General features: G+C 28.1%; 1 protein-coding gene across 1 annotated transcript; it reads left to right on the top strand.

Annotated features, from left to right (window-relative positions):
* The first annotated feature begins 6,127 nt into the window (after nucleotides 1-6,127).
* LOC119602266 lies at nucleotides 6,128-23,367 on the top strand. The gene is made up of 4 exons (XM_037953686.1): nucleotides 6,128-6,882; nucleotides 14,790-14,932; nucleotides 22,103-22,238; nucleotides 22,844-23,367. Exons 1-4 carry the CDS (start codon nucleotides 6,518-6,520, stop codon nucleotides 23,094-23,096), a joined length of 897 nt encoding a protein of 298 aa, XP_037809614.1. The 5' UTR covers nucleotides 6,128-6,517; the 3' UTR covers nucleotides 23,097-23,367.
* Nucleotides 23,368-23,724: the final 357 nt, after the last annotated feature.

Below are 23,724 nucleotides of genomic sequence, written 5' to 3'. Positions count from 1 at the left end.
AACTAACTAACTAACTAACTAACTAACTAACTAACTACTAACTAACTAACTAACTAACTAACTAACTAACTAACTAACTAACTAACTAACTAACTAACTAACTAACTACTAACTAACTAACTAACTAACTAACTAACTAACTAACTAACTAACTAACTAACTAACTAACTAACTAACTAACTAACTAACTAACTAACTAACTAACTAACTAACTAACTAACTAACTAACTAACTAACTAACTAACTAACTAACTAACTAACTAACTACTAACTAACTAACTAACTAACTAACTAACTAACTAACTAACTAACTAACTAACTAACTAACTAACTAACTAACTAACTAACTAACTAACTAACTAACTAACTAACTAACTAACTAACTAACTAACTAACTAACTAACTAACTAACTAACTAACTAACTAACTAACTAACTAACTAACTAACTAACTAACTAACTAACTACTAACTAACTAACTAACTAACTAACTAACTAACTAACTAACTAACTAACTAACTAACTAACTAACTAACTAACTAACTAACTAACTAACTAACTAACTAACTAACTAACTACTAACTAACTAACTAACTAACTAACTACTAACTAACTAACTAACTAACTAACTAACTAACTAACTAACTAACTAACTAACTAACTAACTAACTAACTAACTAACTAACTAACTAACTAACTAACTAACTAACTAACTAACTAACTAACTAACTAACTAACTAACTAACTAACTAACTAACTAACTAACTAACTAACTAACTACTAACTAACTAACTAACTAACTAACTAACTAACTAACTAACTAACTAACTAACTAACTAACTAACTAACTAACTAACTAACTAACTAACTAACTAACTAAACTAACTAACTAACTAAACTAACTAACTAACTAACTAACTACTAACTAACTACTAACTACTAACTAACTAACTACTAACTAACTAACTAACTAACTAACTAACTAACTACTAACTAACTAACTAACTAAACTAACTAACTAACTAACTAACTAAACTAACTAACTAACTAACTAACTACTAACTAACTAACTACTAACTAACTACTAACTAACTAACTAACTAACTAACTACTAACTAACTACTAACTACTAACTAACTAACTAACTAACTAACTAACTAACTAACTAACTACTAACTACTAACTAACTACTAACTACTAACTAACTAACTAACTAACTAACTAACTAACTAACTAACTAACTAACTACTAACTAACTAACGAACTAACTACTAACTAACTACTACTACTAACTAACTAACTAACTACTAACTAACTAACTAACTAACTAACTAACTACTAACTAACTAACTAACTAACTACTAACTAACTAACTAACTAACTAACTAACTAACTACCTACTAACTAACTAACTAACTAACTAACTAACTAACTACTAACTAACTAACTAACTACTAACTAACTAACTACTAACTAACTAACTAACTAACTAACTAACTAACTACTAACTAACTAAGTAACTAACTACTAACAACTAACTAACTAACTAACTAACTAACTAACAAACTAACTAACTACTAACAAACTAACTTTATACATCAGTTCCACACCTGTTTATTTCGACTTTCCTGTATCATACTATTCTTAATAATACAAAAATACAAATTCTTATTCTTACTACACACATAAATTTTTCGTAATAATTTGAACAAATTTTCAAATTCATCAGAAAAGGAAATACTATTTAAGCCACATTACAAACGTGAATATTAGTATTTCTTAGCAATTTAGTGCAAAATAAAATAGATTTTAAATGAAGGAAGGAATCGCAAATAAAAGGATTGAAAATATAGCGAATAAATCTTTAAACAAACATACATAAAGAAATAAACAAACTCGGGACTTATGTGGTACTGTTCGTGTAATTCCCAGTTTAATTTCAATGTGGAATAATAACACACATGCACATACGCATATTTATTTTCACATTTACTTATATAAAAGTATATTTGTGTAAGTTTAAATGAGTTTCATTTATGTTGACATAAACAATAAAAAATAACAAACAATGTCGATGTCAGCAACAGAGGAAAACAACAAAATATTCTTCATTTATATAAGGAGGGTAGAAAGGTATGAAAATATTGTACATACATTTAGATAATATAATAAAAAGAAAATTTGAACAAATATTTTGACCATTCCACTTAGTTAATAAAGATGAAAAGAGTTCTGCATGACTACACACCCATCATTAATTTGCTTTAACAACCATTAAACATTTTCAGGAATATAATTGTGATTAGGTGAGAAAGAGAATTTGTCCAAAAGAAAAATGTTTTTCTATAGAAAATATTTTCCTATGGAAGACTGTTTCCGCATAGAAAAAGTCGTCCTCAAGAAGAATGTGTTGCTATAGAAAAAGTCTTCTTTAAAAAGACTTAGTGCATGATACCACCGTTCCTTTAACTAAAAGTCATCGTATTTAAGTTTGCTAGCAGTTAACTGACGTAGTAAAATCTCTAAAGATTAAACGCGTGTAGCATTATTTACTTATTTTTTTTTTAAATTCCCTTTTTTTTCTTACAAAAGTATTATGAAAATTAGTCAAGCAAAAACCACAAATGTTAAGCTGATGTAAAACATTTTTTAAAACAATTTAATTCCTCATACTTTTAAGTTCTTTTAAAATAATTTGTTCTTTCAACTAAATACAAATATGTATGTATGTGTAATGGGGTAGTAATATTTCAACAAAACATTATGTGTGTGCAGAGTATCATTTGGGGTCAAAAATGCCAAAAAAAAGTTTAAGCTGTATGTGTAAAATTGTTAATAATAAAACGTGTCAAAATTGTAGCTGACTTTTTGATTTAATAAAACTAATTTTCAACATATTAAGGTAAAATAAATACTTAAATTAAAGTTTTATATGTATTACCAAACAATTGAAAATATTTGCAACCTACAGTACGTATGATTAATAATTTTCTTATACACTCTGAACATATTACGTATACGTCACGTGTAGTTAGGTTTGCATCCCACTTACTATAATTTTCTTGGTCTTTTATAAAATTATGAAGACACAACATTAGTTACTTTTTAACCGCATTTTATTATTTATTTATTTTTTACCCATTCTAGCACTTAATAAACATTGTTTGTGGCATGTTATATGTATACTTACATATGTATAATGTTTAGACTCTATGTGTGTTGGTTGTATTATTGTTGTATGAGAATTTTCTATGGAATCTAACAAAGAGCTTAAAAATCAATAAATTGTTGTTTGCATCATCATACAAGTGCAAGTACTATTTGTACTAAAAAAACAATAATTTATTTAAAGACTCTATTTCATTTTACTCTACTATACCATTCCTTACTACCAAGTGGTAGCTGGCTGCAAGTGCTCAAGTTGCACTTACCAGCAACATACATCCATTCATTCTTTCTTTCATTCGCTTGTTCATGTTCAATTTAAAAGCACTTAACAATTTACAATGTTGCAACCACAAAACAAATAATATTGTGTTTTTACCCACACATTTTCACAAATACATGCATTTGTTGCAAAGACTTACTTCCTTGTTACTCGAGAGATTGTGAATCAATAGCTTCAAAGGAATTTTATGGCAAAAGAAAAAGTATCAAATATAAATACATACACAACAAGTATTTGTAGAAATTTCCTAGAATACAAACATCTCTGTAATTATAATGCAGCATGTAATTAAACATTTCTTGAATTCTCTTTATTTTATTTAAATAATTACAATTTTATGCCCTGACAATGCATACGTCTCGTATAATTCAAATCAATTACTTCACCTCAGGCCATCTCGTTTTTTCTTTGGAAAAATTACAACGTAAAAATAAAACCTTTACATCGGTAACTAAAAACCGCAGACCTTAAATAAAAGTCCTGTTATCAACAGGCTAAGACTTACTTTTGCTATTATTGTTGCTTATAATTGTTGTTGACCTTTGCAACAATAAATGCAACAAGAGACATTGACATTTCGTTTTAAGCTAAAGAAAATAATAAATACAATTAGCAGTAACAAGATGTTGTAAATAACATTACTTTGAGATAACAACATTTTCGTCTAATTTTTAATATTGAGCAACAAAAAAGGGCTTGTAGAATGTTCACAAAATTTTCTTAAAAAAAATATTTATTTTTTTTTAATTTTTAATAATATAATTAGTTTTTTTTAATTAATTTATTTTATTTTTTGAAATTTTCTTTTTTCTTTTAATTTTGCATTGCATATATTCTTCCATCCCTGACTACCGTTAACTATGGCAATAAAAAAACAATAACATAAACTAACTAATTGTATGCTGTAAGACTTTGAGCATTTTTGACCGTCTCATTAGACTTTCTAAAAGGATGGAGATTTAAAATAGAAATTAGATTGTCTTGCTTAATAGAAAACAAATAAGAGTTCTATAATCGACTGTGCCGAATCATAAATACCCTTCAACATAGTACATACATTAAAAGAACAGTCAGTAAGAATTTTTTTACAACCAAGTCTATCGAAGTCTATACTCGCCTTTGCCGTATCTTATATGCCCTTCATCATAGTGTGTTTAAAAAGTTTAATTTTATAAAATTTCAACAAAACAAAAAACAACAACAAACGAAATAACTTCAAACGAAAAGAAACACAAAAAACCAAAACAAAATACGCAAAGCAATAAAACCAATACACATCCAAACATACGTTTTTTGTTTTTAATAAGCAATGTTGTTGTTGCTTTTTTGTTAAAGCAACAAAGAAATTGTCTTTTTATATGAAATTTTCAGAGGTTGTCTAGGATTTTTGCTCATATCTCCGTTATTTATAGAAAGATTTTGCTGATTTTAAATAGGAAACTTCTCGAAAGTATGTCTGACAGGATTGTTGAAGATTTTGATCCCGTAGATATCTGCGGTCTTCAGAAAATTGATTTTAACAGACACACAAACGGACATACAGACAAACGGATCGACTCGTTATCTATAAGGATCCAGAATATATATATTTATATGGTCGGAAAGTTATATTGTGGAAATTACAAACGAAGGTGACGGGTATAAAAATCAAAAAATCACAAAACGAAAAAGTACCAAAAAGTCTCCCTTTAATATAGATTTTCATTCAATCAGGGCGCTGCGTGTTTAATTATGTTTCTAGGTTTTAATATTAGAAAAAATTCAAAAAATACCAATTAAAGAACGAAAAAGTACCAAAAATAAGACTCTTACAAATTGTTATAACAGAGGAGTCCTACATGTATGTGATTCTAGGTTCAATTATTCATAAAATCCTAAATGTACCACTTGAATGACGAAAAAGCACTGTAAACTCCCATTTTATAAATTTTGACTTAATTAGTATTTTGCGTTTTTTATATTCATTATTATTAGAGATTCAAAAACTGTCAGTTGAAGAACAAAAAGTACAAAAAATCACTCTTTTAGATGTTCATTTCCTCAGGATATACAAATGTCTTGGTTGAATATTGCATAAAACCCAAAAAGTAGCAGTTAAAGAACGAAAAAGCACCAAAAATCCTTTCCTACAGATTTTCATTCACGTAGGACTCTATATTATAGAAAACTCAAAAAGAACCTTTCGAAGTATGAAAAGTTCCCTTTTATAGGTTCTCACTAACTCCGGAGTTTACATGCTTAATTTCATGTTTCTAGATTCTATATTATAGAAAGGAATCTGAAAAAATGTTTTCAATGAATATCAAAAACTATCAGCAGATCATTTTGAAAGAGCAAATATAACTGATTATTTAAAATATATTTACACACATACATATATACATATGTAAGTGTGAACATATGTATGTATGAATGTATAAGTATAGTTAATGTAAAACTTCTAAACAAATCAAAAGCACGTGTTTTCCTATAAACTGCGCATATTCTAATGTAGTAACGCTCTTCACTGTTAAACTCTCTCAATGTTAACTGAGCAGTAAAAGAAGTAAATTTTGTTAACAGCAGCATCCTTAACTGTTTGTAAACTTTCATATTAGCCAAATATAAAATAGTAAGAATATTCAGAATTCAATGCCAGTTGTTGACATGTTTTCAAACCTTTTACACTCGTTAACGGAACATTAAAGCAATAACGGAGGAAAAGGAAAGAAAATTTACTTTGCTAAATAATTGATAGCATTAATAAAAAGAAAAGAAAACAATTGCAACAATTTATTATTAATGAAAAGTTAAAGTAAAAGCAAAAGTATTTTCAATGTCATTTAACAATGAACAAACAGCAACAAGTTGTAACGAAATGTAAAATGAAAAAACAAAATATTACAAATACGTGAGGTGAAACTTAATTAAAGCAAAAAAGTGAAAACATACGATTTCGAAATATCCAATGAATTGTATTTTATAGTCGAAAAAGATTAAACAACAAAATGTTTGTTTTTGTGTACTGAATAACATACGAAAAGTTTTGTCAAATCTCTAATTCTTAACGTGTCAATTAATCGTAACCAAAATGTTTGTATACAGTGTGCAACGTTTCCAAGAAAAAAACCAAAAACCCAAAATGTTGTATTTGTTACTAATTTATCAAACTTTGGTAATAACATGTGTCAATTCAGAAAATCTAATTAAAACAAATACACCGGATATGTCATTAATAGGAGCTGGAGCAGCGGAGGCTGAACAAAATACGAATCTATATATCAATAGCAACAATAATAACATATCTAATAATAGCAACAGCAACAATAATATTATGTGTGGCAATACGCAAAAAATGGCAGACAATTGTTTTAGGGATCTGCCGCCACATCTAATGGAATTTTTACAAACTTCGAAAATAGCCATCAATGAACAGGACATTGTATCGAAATGCAAGTAAGTTCAAGTAAAAAGTCATCAATCATTTCTGGAACACATTCTGTCAGTTCAGTTGGTGTAAGGATATTGAATTAAATTAAAATTTTTTTTTATATAAAGATAGTTGATGATCAGTTTTTTTAATATTTTGAAAAATATTGGGAATAAATCTATAATTCCAAATCAAAATTTAGGAAGACAAAATTAAAGAATCTTCTGAATTTGGAGATATAAAGTTTTTCTCTGTAGCTAATAAATGGCTCTTCTCCAATAGAAAAAGGCTTTTCAAATGGACATTTCGTTTTCGAAGTCGAAGTGCTTTACGTGAACAACTACCGTGCTGGCCTTATTCCACGGTGGTTCCACGGGATGAGCTAATTAGACGACTCACTCATTTTTGTACATGTTTCTGCCGGTCCATGTACAAGGACTCGAGCTATCTAATCTCTGACCACTTCCAAGATGCAAGATGAAACAACACTTCCGGAGATGGTTGAGTTGGCAACAGCACATTGAGACGTATTCGGTAGACCGATACACGAATGCATCAAATAAGTCGAGGATTTGGCTCACTATAGGTGAGTAAGGTCCGCATACCCCTAAATTCCCACATTTCGTCATGTACACTTAACATCAAATTTCGAACGCTTAGTCCCACAGTCAATCTTTATCTTCCCGCAAATTTGGGTTAAAACCACAACCTCCAAATGCACGCCGATGGGACCTCTCCAATAACTGGGACTCGAAACTCTGCTCTGTAGGCTACCGGTTACCGTGGTACCAGATTATGTGGTTCTCTGGTTCTACCCCATGTCGAATCATTCCAAGGAAAGGCCGAGAATACCAGTTTATAGTCTCGGCAGACTAGAGGTACTGATAGCACCTCGTTTCCCCGGGATTGCAATAACACCAAGAAAGACCCACTTTCATCAAGGTAAAATGCCCCCGGGGGTAACCGATACTATAAAGTATATATATTCTGGATCTTTAAAGATAGCGGTGTCGATTAAACTGTAAATTTTCTGAAGACCGCAGATATGTATCTTCGATATCCAAATAAGAAGTTTCCTAATTAAAATCAGTAAATTCGGTCCATAAATAACAGAGATATAATCAAAAATCCAAGACTGAGAAAATATGTATATAAATGCTATATATCGCCTAATAACATCCTGAAAATAAAGTACTAAAATCAATTGTACTAAAATGTCTTACAACAAACGAAAAAACATTCCAAATTGTTCAATGTTTTCCTCTTTAACTGCATAGTTTAACTTTATCTTATAAAGTCCATGTAATTGATTAATGGACTGGCTGACTGAGTGACTTAGGACAAAAATAAATTGTGTGTAAAATTAATGTATGTAGTGCCATTTTTTATTACAAAACACTGGAAAGAAGCAACAACTTCTAATCAACTCATGTGGGACACAAGACAAAATAAATTAAAAATTAATATATGACACAATTTGTTACTGATAATACATACATATACATATGTTATAAAATCAAATATAAAAAATACAACTTAAAAGAAATTCAATTATTTCCTTATTTTTCTTAAAAAACTCATCAAATATTCTTTGTTATAACACGTCTTTAATATTTAAACAAATAACAAAATTAAAATGAAAAATTTACTGAAATTTGTTATAGCTTCTTTAATTGTTTTTTTTCTTTAAAAAATTAGTTTTCACGCCTTCCTGCTTGTTGTTATTGTTACGATACCATTTTACATCTTGTTTATTTACACGTGCAAATATTTATTTGTTTGAACAAGAAGGTCTTCTTCTTCTGGGAGTTCATTTCTCTTTGAAGTTCTCTTATGGGTGTAACAAAAGAAATTGTTTGCGTTAAAAGCCTAAATTTATTTCATTCAAATAAATTTAAAAAAGAACATCTTATGATGACTTTAATAAGGTCAGTGTGACAAGAAATATTTAAAACGAAATTGTTTTAGAACTTTTTAAATATTAAGGATAGATAGGAAATTTATTTAGTTTTGTCTTATTGATTTTAAAATCAACTAATTTTGAAATATATAAAGAAAATTTTGCAATAAAAATTATGTCTGTATATCACCAAGCATCTACATTAGTGATATAAATTAAAATAAATTAAATTAAAAACTGATATTACTATGTAAATTAGTTCTAGTTCAGTTCTAGTTCAGTTCTAGTTCAGTTCTAGTTCAGTTCTAGTTCAGTTCTAGTTCAGTTCTAGTTCAGTTCTAGTTCAGTTCTAGTTCAGTTCTAGTTCAGTTCTAGTTCAGTTCTAGTTCAGTTCTAGTTCAGTTCTAGTTCAGTTCTAGTTCAGTTCTAGTTCAGTTCTAGTTCAGTTCTAGTTCAGTTCTAGTTCAGTTCTAGTTCAGTTCTAGTTCAGTTCTAGTTCAGTTCTAGTTCAGTTCTAGTTCAGTTCTAGTTCAGTTCTAGTTCAGTTCTAGTTCAGTTCTAGTTCAGTTCTAGTTCAGTTCTAGTTCAGTTCTAGTTCAGTTCTAGTTCAGTTCTAGTTCTGTTCTAGTTCTGTTCTAGTTCAGTTCTAGTTCAGTTCTAGTTCAGTTCTAGTTCAGTTCTAGTTCAGTTCTAGTTCAGTTCTAGTTCAGTTCTAGTTCAGTTCTAGTTCAGTTCTAGTTCAGTTCTAGTTCAGTTCTAGTTCAGTTCTAGTTCAGTTCTAGTTCAGTTCTAGTTCAGTTCTAGTTCAGTTCTAGTTCAGTTCTAGTTCAGTTCTAGTTCAGTTCTAGTTCAGTTCTAGTTCAGTTCTAGTTCAGTTCTAGTTCAGTTCTAGTTCAGTTCTAGTTCAGTTCTAGTTCAGTTCTAGTTCAGTTCTAGTTCAGTTCTAGTTCAGTTCTAGTTCAGTTCTAGTTCAGTTCTAGTTCAGTTCTAGTTCAGTTCTAGTTCAGTTCTAGTTCAGTTCTAGTTCAGTTCTAGTTCAGTTCTAGTTCAGTTCTAGTTCAGTTCTAGTTCAGTTTTAGTTCAGTTCTAGTTCAGTTCTAGTTCAGTTCTAGTTCAGTTCTAGTTCAGTTCTAGTTCAGTTCTAGTTCAGTTCTAGTTCAGTTCTAGTTCAGTTCTAGTTCAGTTCTAGTTCAGTTCTAGTTCAGTTCTAGTTCAGTTCTAGTTCAGTTCTAGTTCAGTTCTAGTTCAGTTCTAGTTCAGTTCTAGTTCAGTTCTAGTTCAGTTCTAGTTCAGTTCTAGTTCAGTTCTAGTTCAGTTCTAGTTCAGTTCTAGTTCAGTTCTAATTCAGTTCTAGTTCAGTTCTAGTTCAGTTCTAGTTCAGTTCTAGTTCAGTTCTAGTTCAGTTCTAGTTCAGTTCTAGTTCAGTTCAGTTCTAGTTCAGTTCTAGTTCAGTTCTAGTTCAGTTCTAGTTCAGTTCTAGTTCAGTTCTAGTTCAGTTCTAGTTCAGTTCTAGTTCAGTTCTAGTTCAGTTCTAGTTCAGTTCTAGTTCAGTTCTAGTTCAGTTCTAGTTCAGTTCTAGTTCAGTTCTAGTTCAGTTCTAGTTCAGTTCTAGTTCAGTTCTAGTTCAGTTCTAGTTCAGTTCAGTTCTAGTTCAGTTCTAGTAGTTCAGTTCTAGTTCAGTTCTAGTTCAGTTCTAGTTCAGTTCTAGTTCAGTTCTAGTTCAGTTCAGTTCAGTTCTAGTTCAGTTCTAGTTCAGTTCTAGTTCAGTTCTAGTTCAGTTCTAGTTCAGTTCTAGTTCAGTTCTAGTTCAGTTCTAGTTCAGTTCTAGTTCAGTTCTAGTTCAGTTCTAGTTCAGTTCTTCAGTTCTAGTTCAGTTAGTTCAGTTTCTAGTTCAGTTCTAGTTCAGTCTAGTCAGTTCTAGTTCAGTTCTAGTTCAGTTCTAGTTCAGTTCTAGTTCAGTTCTAGTTCAGTTCTAGTTCAGTTCTAGTTCAGTTCTAGTTTCAGTTCAGTTCTAGTTCAGTTCTGTCAGTTCTAGTTCAGTTCTAGTCAGTTCTAGTTAGTTCTCGTCAGTTCTAGTTCAGTTCTAGTTCAGTTCTAGTTCAGTTCTAGTTCAGTTCTAGTTCAGTTCTAGTCAGTTCTAGGTCGTTCTAGTTCAGTTCTAGTTCAGTTCTAGTTCAGTTCTAGTTCAGTTCTAGTTCAGTTCTAGTTCAGTTCTAGTTCAGTTCTAGTTCAGTTCTAGTTCAGTTCTAGTTCAGTTCTAGTTCAGTTCTAGTTCAGTTCTAGTTCAGTTCTATTTCAGTCTAGTTCAGTTCGTTCAGTTCTAGTTCAGTTCTAGTTCAGTTCTAGTTCAGTTCTAGTTCAGTTCTAGTTCAGTTCTAGTTCAGTTCTAGTTCAGTTCTAGTTCAGTTCTAGTTCAGTTCTAGTTCAGTTCTAGTTCAGTTCTAGTTCAGTTCTAGTTCAGTTCTAGTTCAGTTCTAGTTCAGTTCTAGTTCAGTTCTAGTTCAGTTCTAGTTCAGTTCTAGTTCAGTTCTAGTTCAGTTCTAGTTCAGTTCTAGTTCAGTTCTAGTTCAGTTCTAGTTCAGTTCTAGTTCAGTTCTAGTTCAGTTCTAGTTCAGTTCTAGTTCAGTTCTAGTTCAGTCTAGTTCAGTTCTAGTTCAGTTCTAGTTCAGTTCTAGTTCAGTTTCTAGTTCAGTTCTAGTTCAGTTCTAGTTCAGTTCTAGTTCAGTTCTAGTTCAGTTCTAGTTCAGTTCTAGTTCAGTAGTTCTAGTTCAGTTCTAGTTCTAGTTCAGTTTCTAGTTCAGTTCTAGATTTGTCTCATTTGTTGAAAATGCACAACAACAACTAAGATGATGGATGGGTAAGATGAATAAACTCTTAACAGAAGACATGCAATGGAAAAACGTAATTTAAATAGATTTTGAAAACAACTAAGTACTTTGTAGTATGTAATCATTTTATGTATAGAATATACAGTGAGAACAATCTACATCTACTTTATAACTAAAGTTATAAAGTAAACAGCAGAAAATGAACAAATCTAAAAAATAACCGAATTTCTTTCTTAACATATGATATAAGATATTGCTAACATAAAGAAAGAGGATGTGTTAAGTAGCGAACACAACTCTTAAGAGTGAAATTAATGAAAAAGGAACGTAATTAAAATATATGTAGAATTGAATAAATTTAATGTTTGCACTATTAAACGAGAAACAATTTTATGTGAAAGGAATACTGTAGATGATGAGTTTAATCATAAAATTTTCTAAAACAAAAGTAGTTCATCAACAAAAAAACCAAACCAAAAAAAAACAAATATCCGTTTTGTAGAAATTTTTTGAAATTAAGAAGAGGCATATCCTTTGTGTGAAAACAAATTGTGTTGAAAAGTTTTTACAGAATTAATTTTTACTTAACGAAATGCGCATTTAATTAAATTGAATAACTTTATTAGAATAAAATTTATTATTTATGAAATTTTAAAAGAATATTTCTAACTTTAGACTAGTCCATAGACTAGTGAACAGATAAGTGAATGGATTATTTGTCAATAGGCAAGTCGATGGAATGATACATTGACTAGTGCGTAGGATATGAACACAGTGAGTCAGAGGACTCTTCATCTCTGACGATGTTTGGTTTAGTTCAGTGATGGCCAGATAGAGAACAATTTAAATGAGAGTGAAATTAATCGAGGAAACTATTCCTAGTTGAGTTAAAGGAAAGGTGTATTATTTAAATTATTAACTCGCTTTTTTGGAAAATTTTTCCTTGAATTATTTTCAAATAAAAAATTAATTTGAAAACATACAAAGTTTTTCTTTTGAAGAGATTTAAAAAAAACTTTTAGATTATTTTTATGTATTTTTAATAGCTTTATGTTATTATTTATCTGTTTACAAAAAGGATTTGTTTATTTTAAATAAAAGAAAATTGCCAATAAACAAAAAGGATAAAAGGTACAAAAAAGTCTTCAAACTTAAAACTTAAAACTTATGACATGAAAAATGCTATTAAGTAGAAACACATGTAAAAAGGAAACACTTTAAATGGCAAAATACATAAAACCCAAAATACTTATATAAAAAAATTTAAAATAACAAATTTCTTTTAAATATTAAATCTAATCATAATTGTTAGCAAACCTTTGTGTTTTTTAAATAATAATAAAGAATTTTATTAAAGAATAAAATTTAAAGAAAATAAATATTTATTTATGTCCCCCTTAAGCAAAACAAATAATAATGTCACTTTTTATAAGAAATCCAGCTATATTTTTGACAAGATGAAATATGCTGATATTAGAGTGTGACATTTTTTACTTTTTGAAATGTCTTTAATGGCTATAAGATACATATTTGTGTAACACGTAAAGGAAATTTCCTGAAATATGATTTTTTTTTTCATTTGCTACTATAATTTTTTAAAGCTTTATGTAAAGTAGTCAAAGGAAAAAGAAAATCCTTTCCGTATTATTAAGTTGTATTACTTTGCTACTCGTGTTACTTCAATAGACAGTTAGACATATTTACATATTATTGTATGTTTTATAAGGGTTTGGGTTTGTGTTTGTTTGTGGGAAAACTGAATAATAAATAATTTTTCTTATTGATGTTGAAAATGAAACTTGACTATAGAAAAAACATACAAACAGAAACCAAAAATTCTTTCGATGTTTCAATTGTGGAGGGTTTCTTATTGAAGATGAAAACAAAAATATATGTATGTATCTTATAAATATGTATCTTATAAATATATATCTTATAAATATTTCTTATAATATTGTTTATAACAACAAGATTTATAATAAGTTACTTAAAATTTAAATTTTTATATATTGTATTTTTTGGCCATGTTTATGAAACTCTCCCCACTACAAACATATATACATTTTAAAATTTGCTGTATATTTATACCCTACACCACTATAATGAGGAGGCAATTATGGGTTTGTGTTGATGTTTGTAACACCCAAAAATATTGGTCCTACACCCACCTTAAAGTATATCAATCGGTTTAGACTCATTTTTTGAGTCGATTTAGTCCGTCTGTCTGTCTGTCTGTCTGTCCGTTTATGTGTCCATGTAAACCTTGTGCGCACACTACAGTTCACAATTTTAAAGATAAAGGTTTGTGGCGCAAAGCTTCGCATTGCTTGTAGCAGGCACTCCAATCAGCCTAACATTATCACTGGTGTAGGGTATCATATGGTCGGCCATGCCCGACTATAAATTCTTACTTGTTTTCTATTTATACCCTACACCACTATTAAGGGGGTTTAATATGCTTATGGTAAAGTGTGTAACACTTAAACAGAGACTATTGAACGAAGTTAATGCGTCCGTCAGTCCAATCATATGGGTGTCCATACGTTATCCATCTACAACTCGTTAGTTTTAATATAATTCTATATAGATTGATAATGTTTGAAATCGGTTTATAACCCTTATAGCCACCACGTACTCTGAAGTACGGGAAAATAAATTAATAACTTCCGTAAGGTATAATAAGGTCGGATTTGCTCGACCATATTATCTCACTTATTTTTCACAATTTTTTGCTAGATGCGTGAGAATAAGAGTAGCTGTAAACAAGACCAAAGGACCATGGAAAAAAGTTGAAATATTAAATTACAACTGAGAATATAATAATAAATATTTATGCTTTTTTAAGCCAAAAACAACATGCTAGTTAAACAAAAAGAAAGGAAAATATTTGGACAAAACAACGTGATAAAAGAAGCGAAACTGTGACAACATAGACATCAACAAGATTGTTAAAAGTAGACAAAAAGGAAAAAACGCACAAATACATTTTTTGAAAAATATTTTTAATTAGGATGATTTTAGATAAGATCATATTTTGCTACTACCACAATTTCACTGTTAAAAGAAACGTCAGTTAAAATTTAGTGGCCTTCAAATTTTAAGCCAATATTTTAATTACACACAGAAAGCGATTTAATATTTTCTTTTAATTATGACAATAAAACCTCAGAAATTAAAAAAAACTAAAATTACATTTTAATTACAGTGTTTTTCGACGTGGCATGAAGTGCTTCGATGACTATACCTCACGTTGTATTCCCTCGAATAATATCAATATTTTGAACAATAATGTGGAAGGAGCTAAAAAATTCTTTACAAAGTTTTGTGAAGATAAAACCTTTCAACAAGGTAAGTAATAAATTCTAGAAAGAAACAAAAAAAAAGAGAAAATCAAAGTTCAAATCTAAGTAGAAAAGTATTAAATATTCATGGATAATTGAGTGGGCTGGTGGTGGACGACTGATTGGTTTTTGGTTTGTATTGGTAAATTTTACTTAAAAAAATTTTAAGCGGATTATAAACTTTTGTAAAAAGTTTAAGAGAAAATTACTTTTTTTGAGGGTTATTTACACAATGATTAATTTTCTTTTAAATATTTTTATTGCAGTTTGGATTTTTATTTAATTCAATAAAAATTACAAAATATTTTATCAAGTTAATTATTTCTACAATGTTAGACTCTGAATCTAATTTGCTTTGAATTGTGGCTCGTGACAGATTTTAAATATTTTTTATAAATATTGTACAAGATTAAAATAAAGAAAATGTTTTTTTTCTTAAATTTAACAACCTTGAGTTCATAGACTTAGATTTATTTCATTGCTTTTAAAGTCCTTTCTCTGAATACTTTCTTAAATTTCTCATTAAAAGATCATAAGATCTAGACCACATCCAAGTAACCCTTTCAATATTCGTCACATGTAATAAGGTTTTTAGTTTCATTTCTTTTAAATATTTTCCCCTAACTTTTATTAATGCATTTCTTCGTATCTTCAACTACATATAACAAACTGTCAAACTTTAAAAACAAGCCATTTGTTAAATATTTGCATTATATTTGCAAATATTTGCAAAATTCTTCATGACTGAAATGACAAAAATTTCGATCAAAAAACTTTATTGAACACAATGATTCGTAAATATTTATTTACACTCGATATATGTGCATTGAATCATTTTCGTACATATACGTGACTTTATATATTTGGAAAAAATTTTATAAAAATGTGTCACATCTTATATCTCTGGTATATTTTATGCAACAGAACCAATAATAAACAAATTTGGCACTGGTTTAGAGTGGAAAAGTGTTAACTGAGTTTTTCACAATTTTCTTAAGCTGTGAATGACACTAATTGCCAGATCGAAAAGATTTCTAATATAAATAATTAAGTCAAAACTTTATTTTTATAAAATGTAAACTTAACACAATTTGCAGTTAATTTCACAATTTTATCATATTGAAATTTTCACCAAAATTGCGGAAAAGTTTAATAGAAAAAAAAAAAAAACCAACAATGTATTAAATTAGCTTTTATTACTTAGAAAAGCTATCATTCATTTGTCCATTTAGCTGAACACTAAATGGAATCTGTCAAATCCATTCTGGACAAGAAGTCATCTAACAGATAGCGCACTTGTTTTGTTTTCTTGAAAAAAAAAAACTAATTTCTGTTTTCATAAAATCAAATACGAGGTGGGGGGCGAAATCCACATTTGCCATTAACAAAACTACAAATACAAACATACAACTGTCATACATAGAAACAAATATACACATATATGTACATTCATATGTACATCTGTTGAAATTTGTATCCAGATACATGTGTATACTACTAAATATGTACATTAAAAAACAATAGCTAAAGCTTCATATTCAAACTCAATTTTGTGTGACATCTACAGATAGAGGGACAGACAAACACCTACAGATACACCACATAGAGGCAACTGTTACAGACAATAATAAAAATTTTCTTCTTTTTTTGGATCTTATCGTGTAAAATGCTTATATATACTTATGTACATTAGGGTGGCCCCTAAATGATTTCTTTAAACGAACTAAAGTTTCATTGGAAACATAATCTTTTTCATAGAAACAGGACCACTTTAATGTACATACATTCATACATACACTCTTATAATCATATCCATTTAGACTAAAGTATGTACATCACGAATTCAGAAATATTTTCACCCACATGTAAGATTATATGAATGTGAGTTTTTCCAAAGCACTTTGGTTTATTAACTGGTTAACCAGCAAACCTAATAACATTTATTAAGAAGATTTCTTTTCTTTTTCTAAGTATAAAAGGACTCACCTTCATCTACAGTCAGAAGCTAGTGGTGGGTGGTAGTGTGAATCATAAAAAGTTTACTTTACTTGCTGAATACAATAACCACATAAATTGCATTGCATAATTTTGGGAAATTTATTACCTACTGTGATTTTACTCACGTCATTTATGTTTATTAAATATTTAATATGAAAAGTGTCTATCCTTTGTTAATATTTACACAGAATTAATAGAATTTCCTAGTAAAATAAATAATTTACTTATAACGTTACTTAACTTAATCTCTTGAAATAAATCTGCATTATAATTAATTAAAACTTAATAATATATAAACACAATCAATTAAAATGATCTTGAAAATTTTAAGTTTTTAAAATATAAAGGTGAAAATAATACATTGAGAAATATAAAGTTTAGACATTTGCCAAATAGGAAGAAATTATTAAATTCTCATATTATTATAATTTGAATTTGTTTTTCTACTAAAGGCTAAAAATATATGCTGCGACATATTTATAAAAAAATATTTAATTAATATAAGATTAGTTTAATTCAATAGCATAACTTATTTAAATAATACCCTCAGCTATGTATTTAAAAATAAATTAAATTTTCAAAAGTCTAATATTAATTTTGAAATATTATGACATGTTTTGAAACAATTGCCAAAATCTTAAAGATTTATGTAGGGTATCCTTTTTATCTATGACTACTTTATTCTAGGAATACCTCCCAAAAGATGCTAAATAAGAGAGAAATACAATTTTTTGAAAGAAGCCTCAGTTCCCTACAAGCGATTGAAAAACTTGAACACAGTTAGTTAGTTAATTAGTTAGGTAGTTAGTTAGTTAGTTAGTTAGTTAGTTAGTTAGTTAGTTAGTTAGTTAGTCAGTTAGTTAGTTAGTTAGTAGTTAGTTAGTTAGTTAGTTAGTTAGTTAGTTAGTAGTAGTTAGTTAGTTAGTTAGTTAGTTAGTTAGTTAGTAGTTAGTTAGTTAGTTAGTTAGTTAGTAGTAGTTAGTTAGTTAGTTAGTTAGTTAGTTAGTTAGTTAGTTAGTTAGTTAGTAGTTAGTTAGTTAGTTAGTAGTTAGTTAGTTAGTTAGTTAGTTTAGTTAGTTAGTTAGTTAGTTAGTTAGTTAGTTAGTTAGTTAGTTAGTAGTTAGTTAGTTAGTTAGTTAGTTAGTTAGTTAGTTAGTTAGTTAGTTAGTAGTTAGTTAGTTAGTAGTTAGTTAGTTAGTTAGTTAGTTAGTTAGTTAGTTAGTTAGTTAGTTAGTTAGTTAGTTAGTTAGTTAGTTAGTTAGTTAGTTAGTTAGTTAGTTAGTTAGTTAGTAGTTAGTTAGTTAGTTAGTTAGTTAGTTAGTTAGTTAGTTAGTTAGTTAGTTAGTTAGTTAGTTAGTTAGTTAGTTAGTTAGTTAGTTAGTTAGTTAGTTAGTTAGTTAGTTAGTTAGTTAGTTAGTTAGTTAGTTAGTTAGTTAGTAGTTAGTTAGTTAGTTAGTTAGTTAGTTAGTTAGTTAGTTAGTTAGTTAGTTAGTTAGTTAGTTAGTTAGTTAGTTAGTTAGTTAGTAGTTAGTTAGTTAGTTAGTTAGTTAGTTAGTTAGTTAGTTAGTAGTAGTTAGTTAGTTAGTAGTTAGTTAGTTAGTTAGTTAGTTAGTTAGTTAGTTAGTTAGTTAGTTAGTTAGTTAGTTAGTTAGTTAGTTAGTTAGTTAGTTAGTTAGTTAGTTAGTTAGTTAGTTAGTTAGTTAGTTAGTTAGTTAGTTAGTTAGTTAGTTAGTTAGTTAGTTAGTTAGTTAGTTAGTTAGTTAGTTAGTTAGTTAGTTAGTTAGTTAGTTAGTTAGTTAGTTAGTTAGTTAGTTAGTTAGTTAGTTAGTTAGTTAGTTAGTTAGTTAGTTAGTTAGTTAGTTAGTTAGTTAGTTAGTTAGTTAGTTAGTTAGTTAGTTAGTTAGTTAGTTAGTTAGTTAGTTAGTTAGTTAGTTAGTAGTTAGTTAGTTAGTTAGTTAGTTAGTTAGTTAGTTAGTTAGGTTGTTAGTTAGTTAGTTAGTTAGTAGTTAGTTAGTTAGTTAGTTAGTTAGTTAGTTAGTTAGTTAGTTAGTTAGTTAGTTAGTTAGTAGTTAGTTAGTTAGTTAGTTAGTTAGTTAGTTAGTTAGTTAGTTAGTTAGTTAGTTAGTTAGTTAGTTAGTAGTTAGTTAGTTAGTTAGTAGTAGTTAGTTAGTTAGTTAGTTAGTTAGTTAGTTAGTTAGTTAGTAGTTAGTTAGTTAGTTAGTTAGTTAGTTAGTTAGTTAGTAGTTAGTTAGTTAGTTAGTTAGTTAGTTAGTTAGTTAGTTAGTTAGTTAGTTAGTTAGTTAGTTAGTTAGTTAGTTAGTTAGTTAGTTAGTTAGTTAGTTAGTTAGTTAGTTAGTTAGTTAGTTAGTTAGTTAGTTAGTTAGTTAGTTAGTTAGTTAGTTAGTTAGTTAGTTAGTTAGTTAGTTAGTTAGTAGTTAGTTAGTTAGTTAGTTAGTTAGTTAGTTAGTTAGTTAGTTAGTTAGTTAGTTAGTTAGTTAGTTAGTTAGTAGTTAGTTAGTTAGTTAGTTAGTTAGTTAGTTAGTTAGTTAGTTAGTTAGTTAGTTAGTTAGTTAGTTAGTTAGTTAGTTAGTTAGTTAGTTAGTTAGTTAGTTAGTTAGTTAGTTAGTTAGTAGTTAGTTAGTTAGTTAGTTAGTTAGTTAGTTAGTTAGTTAGTTAGTTAGTTAGTTAGTTAGTTAGTTAGTTAGTTAGTTAGTTAGTTAGTTAGTTAGTTAGTTAGTTAGTTAGTTAGTTAGTTAGTTAGTTAGTTAGTTAGTAGTTAGTTAGTAGTTAGTTAGTTAGTTAGTTAGTTAGTTAGTTAGTTAGTTAGTTAGTTAGTTAGTTAGTTAGTTAGTTAGTTAGTTAGTTAGTTAGTAGTTAGTTAGTTAGTTAGTTAGTTAGTTAGTTAGTTAGTAGTTAGTTAGTTAGTTAGTTAGTTAGTTAGTTAGTTAGTTAGTAGTTAGTTAGTTAGTTAGTTAGTAGTTAGTTAGTTAGTTAGTTAGTTAGTTAGTTAGTTAGTTAGTTAGTTAGTTAGTTAGTTAGTTAGTAGTTAGTTAGTTAGTTAGTTAGTTAGTTAGTTAGTTAGTTAGTTAGTTAGTTAGTTAGTTAGTTAGTTAGTTAGTTAGTTAGTTAGTTAGTTAGTTAGTTAGTTAGTTAGTTAGTTAGTTAGTTAGTTAGTTAGTTAGTTAGTTAGTTAGTTAGTTAGTTAGTTAGTTAGTGTTAGTTAGTTAGTTAGTTAGTTAGTAGTAGTTAGTTAGTTAGTTAGTTAGTTAGTTAGTAGTTAGTTAGTTAGTAGTGTTAGTTAGTTAGTTAGTTAGTAGTTAGTTAGTTAGTTAGTTAGTTAGTAGTTAGTTAGTAGTTAGTTAGTTAGTTAGTTAGTAGTTAGTTAGTTAGTTAGTTAGTTAGTTAGTTAGTTCGTTCGTTCGTTCGTTCGTTAGTTAGTTAATTAGTTACTAAAAATCTATTTTTAAATTATTTTTCCTGTAATCAGCTCAAAATTACAGTATTTTTGCGATTCATTTCGAAGATATTGCAAAAGATTTTTTAAAATATTGTAATAATTTTAAAATTTTCCATCGCCAGTACAAAACTGAGACCCCTTCAAAAAATTTATTTATTTTTTTTAAATTTTTAAATAATTTGTGAATTATTTTGCATCTGCATTTGTGTTTCAGTTTATTGTTTATTAAACTCACAAGAATTTCTAACTTGAATTAAAATCAAACATATGAGGCGTATACTTCATATTTAATTTCTTATTAGTTAAAATATTAAGTATACGTCACATATGTTTTAAAAATTAACGGTATATAAGATTCGGTACAGCAGAATAAATTCCTCTTACTTGTTTTAATTATTTTGATACATTTTGGAAAATAAAACATTTTATAAAAAACTACCTCTACTTTTGTTATGCCCCTAATATACTCCTATATAGTTAATTAAATACATACAAGAAAATGTACTTTAAGTAAAATTAAAACAGCCCAAGGTGTTTTTAAGTATTTTCAAAACATCAAACATTTATATGACAATCTCACCTTGAAAATAATCAAATACATATTTAAGCCTGAAAGCATTTTAAAATAAACATATAACAACACGAAAAATTACATTAAAAAAAATATTACATAAATTGAATATCCGTTATATTTATCTTAATGTTTCCTTAGTAAAGTAATTTGTATCAATTTAAGAACAAATAAAAACCTCACTGAATACTAAAACAATACAATGAAATTATTAGCAGTTTAATAAGGTTTAAACCTAAATCGTTCAGCTGGAAAAATTGTGCTTAAAGTCATTGACAGTTAAAGGTTTTGGCATGTTTTTTCTTTTTGGATTGGTATAAGAGTCTTGATTTCAAGTACTTTAAAATATTCTAAATGTGTCTCAAGTTAAATTTCAAAAGAAATTTTTATATTAAGTGGCTTGTTGAATAATTGAGATTGGTTGAATTGTGTAATTTTAGGTTAAATTCAAAGACTTTTTTCATTATTTTGGTTAATTTTTAAATAATTAAAGTATAATTTTGATTCATTTGTGTTTTTGTTTTAGTTTGAGGCAATTAATTTAAATATTTAAACTAAAAAAATTTGAACTTGTAATATAATCTAACATATGTGGCGTATACTTATTATTTGTTTTCTTATTAGGTTGCATATTAAGTATACGTCACATATGTTTTGAAAATTTGAATATTTTGTTAAAAGGAAGAACAATGATTCATTCTATTAAATCTTATTTTTACAAATACCCTAAAATTGTTTACTGGGTTATTAACTAAACATAAATTGACATCTTTAGATAATAATCGTTATTGGTTTGTATATGTTTCTTTTTGCACATTAAGGATATTTGACACGAAATGAAACACATAAAAAAATCAACATTTATTCTATGAAAAGTGACATTAAGCAAGCAATTTGCCAATTTCCATTTAAATACAGAAATATAAATATTAGTGGCTTTTACAAAAAACATAACCTAACATTGGTCCCTTATCTATCCCTCTCACACTCTCTGCTATAATGAATAAATAAATTTTGTATATATTGTGTCAAATTAGAAAAGACAACTTGATACATTTCTTAATAAGTATGACAAATTTGCTTTTATTCATATTTTATTACAACATTCATTTCTCTTACTCTTTGCATCTGTCTTTCTTTTTTCTCTCCAGATTATTTAAGTCACAAGGAATGTTTTTCTTACATACAAGAGGATTGGATGCATTGTACGAAAAATTTTCAAAATATTTTGTCTGAAGGTTTACACTCGGATAAAAATATAACGGAAAAGTTTTTGGAATTTTGTTGGTAAGTTTGTGAAAATAATAACAACAACAACAATATAAATACAGTTAGTTAATAAAGTAAATAATATTTATCATGGGAATTTAAGTCAGTCTCAGTTACATTTATTTCACACACACACATTTTTCTTGTTCACATGTTTCACATTTAATTTAAACTTTCAAATATAAGTTGTACAGAAAAAATAGCAGCTTTTAAGAAGACTTTTAGCAAAAATTATTTTTTAAGAAATACTATTTCACAAAGTCTTTTTTAATAAAGAACCTGCAAAATTTTACATAACTATTATATTTACAAAAATACTTACATATGTATTTTATCAATTATAAACACTGCTATTATTCTAAACTTACGTATACAACCAACAATTATATTTAGCACATATTTGTCTACCAAACCTCAAAACAATAATAAATTTTGTGCAAAAATTTTATAACAACATCTCCATGTATTCACCTTTATATTACAAACGTCACGTATGAGAAGAGAAAACTTTTTTTAATTTATAAATTTGTTATTTGTCTTATATGTATGTTTTACAGACATTTTATATTTTTTAATTTAATTTCCATTTCATTCTTTTTTTTTCTTAACTTGATTACTTGCAGTGCACGTTACGCTTATGAGACCTGCATCTATAATAGTGCTCGCTATAAATGCTATCAGAATTCGGCCGCATTCGCACGTGCCACAGCACAAATGTTGTCGGATGAAAAACATTTCAGCAATTGTCGACAATTCGAAGTATCAACGTGTGGCAGTACACCTGTCATAGTTCAACTGCAACTACATTGCCATTGGACATTATGGTTGGCCATAACGTTGCTCTTTATGATAAAAAATTACCAGTTGATGTCATAAAGGAACTAAACTTGTAGGTTGTAAAATGATAGGATAGAAGGATGCATTGATAAATTGATAGATTGATTCAATTCAATTGAGTTTGTTATGTGGTCATACAATAATAACAACAGAAGCAGTAACAAAGATATTAAATGTACTTACAATGGAAACGTAATGAAAATCATTGTCATTTCTTTGAAAAAAAGAAAAAAAAAACTGAAGCAAAAATATCAGAAACTAAATAGTGATTGCATTTGTGTGCGTGTGTGAGTTTATGAGAAGAGTGTGTATGAATGTCTAATTTTTTCCTTCTTGTAGTAATGAACTCATTAATTACACCATTTCCAGCTAATGTTAAAGAAAATTTTTAATTGTGAAATAAATAAATAGTATTAATCTTAAGAGGAAATTTTGCTGTGTTTTTATTTGTTAAACTATTTATACCCTACACCACTTTAGTGGGGAGGGTATATTGGATTTGTGCTGATGTTTGTAACATACAAAAATATTCGTCCTAGACCCACCTTAAAGTATACCAATCGGCTTAGAATCGTTTTCTGAGTCGATTAAGCTATGTCCGTCCGTCCGTCCGTCCGTCTGGCAGGCTGGCTGGCTGGCTGGCTGTCCATGTAAACCTTGTGCGCAA

The sequence above is a fragment of the Lucilia sericata genome, unplaced genomic scaffold (assembly GCF_015586225.1).
Source record: "Lucilia sericata isolate MDLA Ls3-8-SP2 unplaced genomic scaffold, ASM1558622v1 Contig000217F_arrow, whole genome shotgun sequence".
In the NCBI taxonomy this organism is placed as follows: Eukaryota; Metazoa; Arthropoda; class Insecta; order Diptera; family Calliphoridae; genus Lucilia; species Lucilia sericata.
Note: the sequence above shows the minus strand (reverse complement) of the source record. Positions and strands in the feature narration are given on the sequence as shown.

Coding starts and splice junctions, on each gene's coding strand:
- LOC119602266 (XM_037953686.1), top strand. CDS start 6,518: ATGTTTGTATACAGTGTGCAACGTTTCCAAGAAAAAAACCAAAAACCC. Junction 6,883..14,789: donor GACATTGTATCGAAATGCAA/GTAAGTTCAAGT, acceptor TTTTAATTACAG/TGTTTTTCGACGTGGCATGA. Junction 22,239..22,843: donor AAGTTTTTGGAATTTTGTTG/GTAAGTTTGTGA, acceptor GATTACTTGCAG/TGCACGTTACGCTTATGAGA.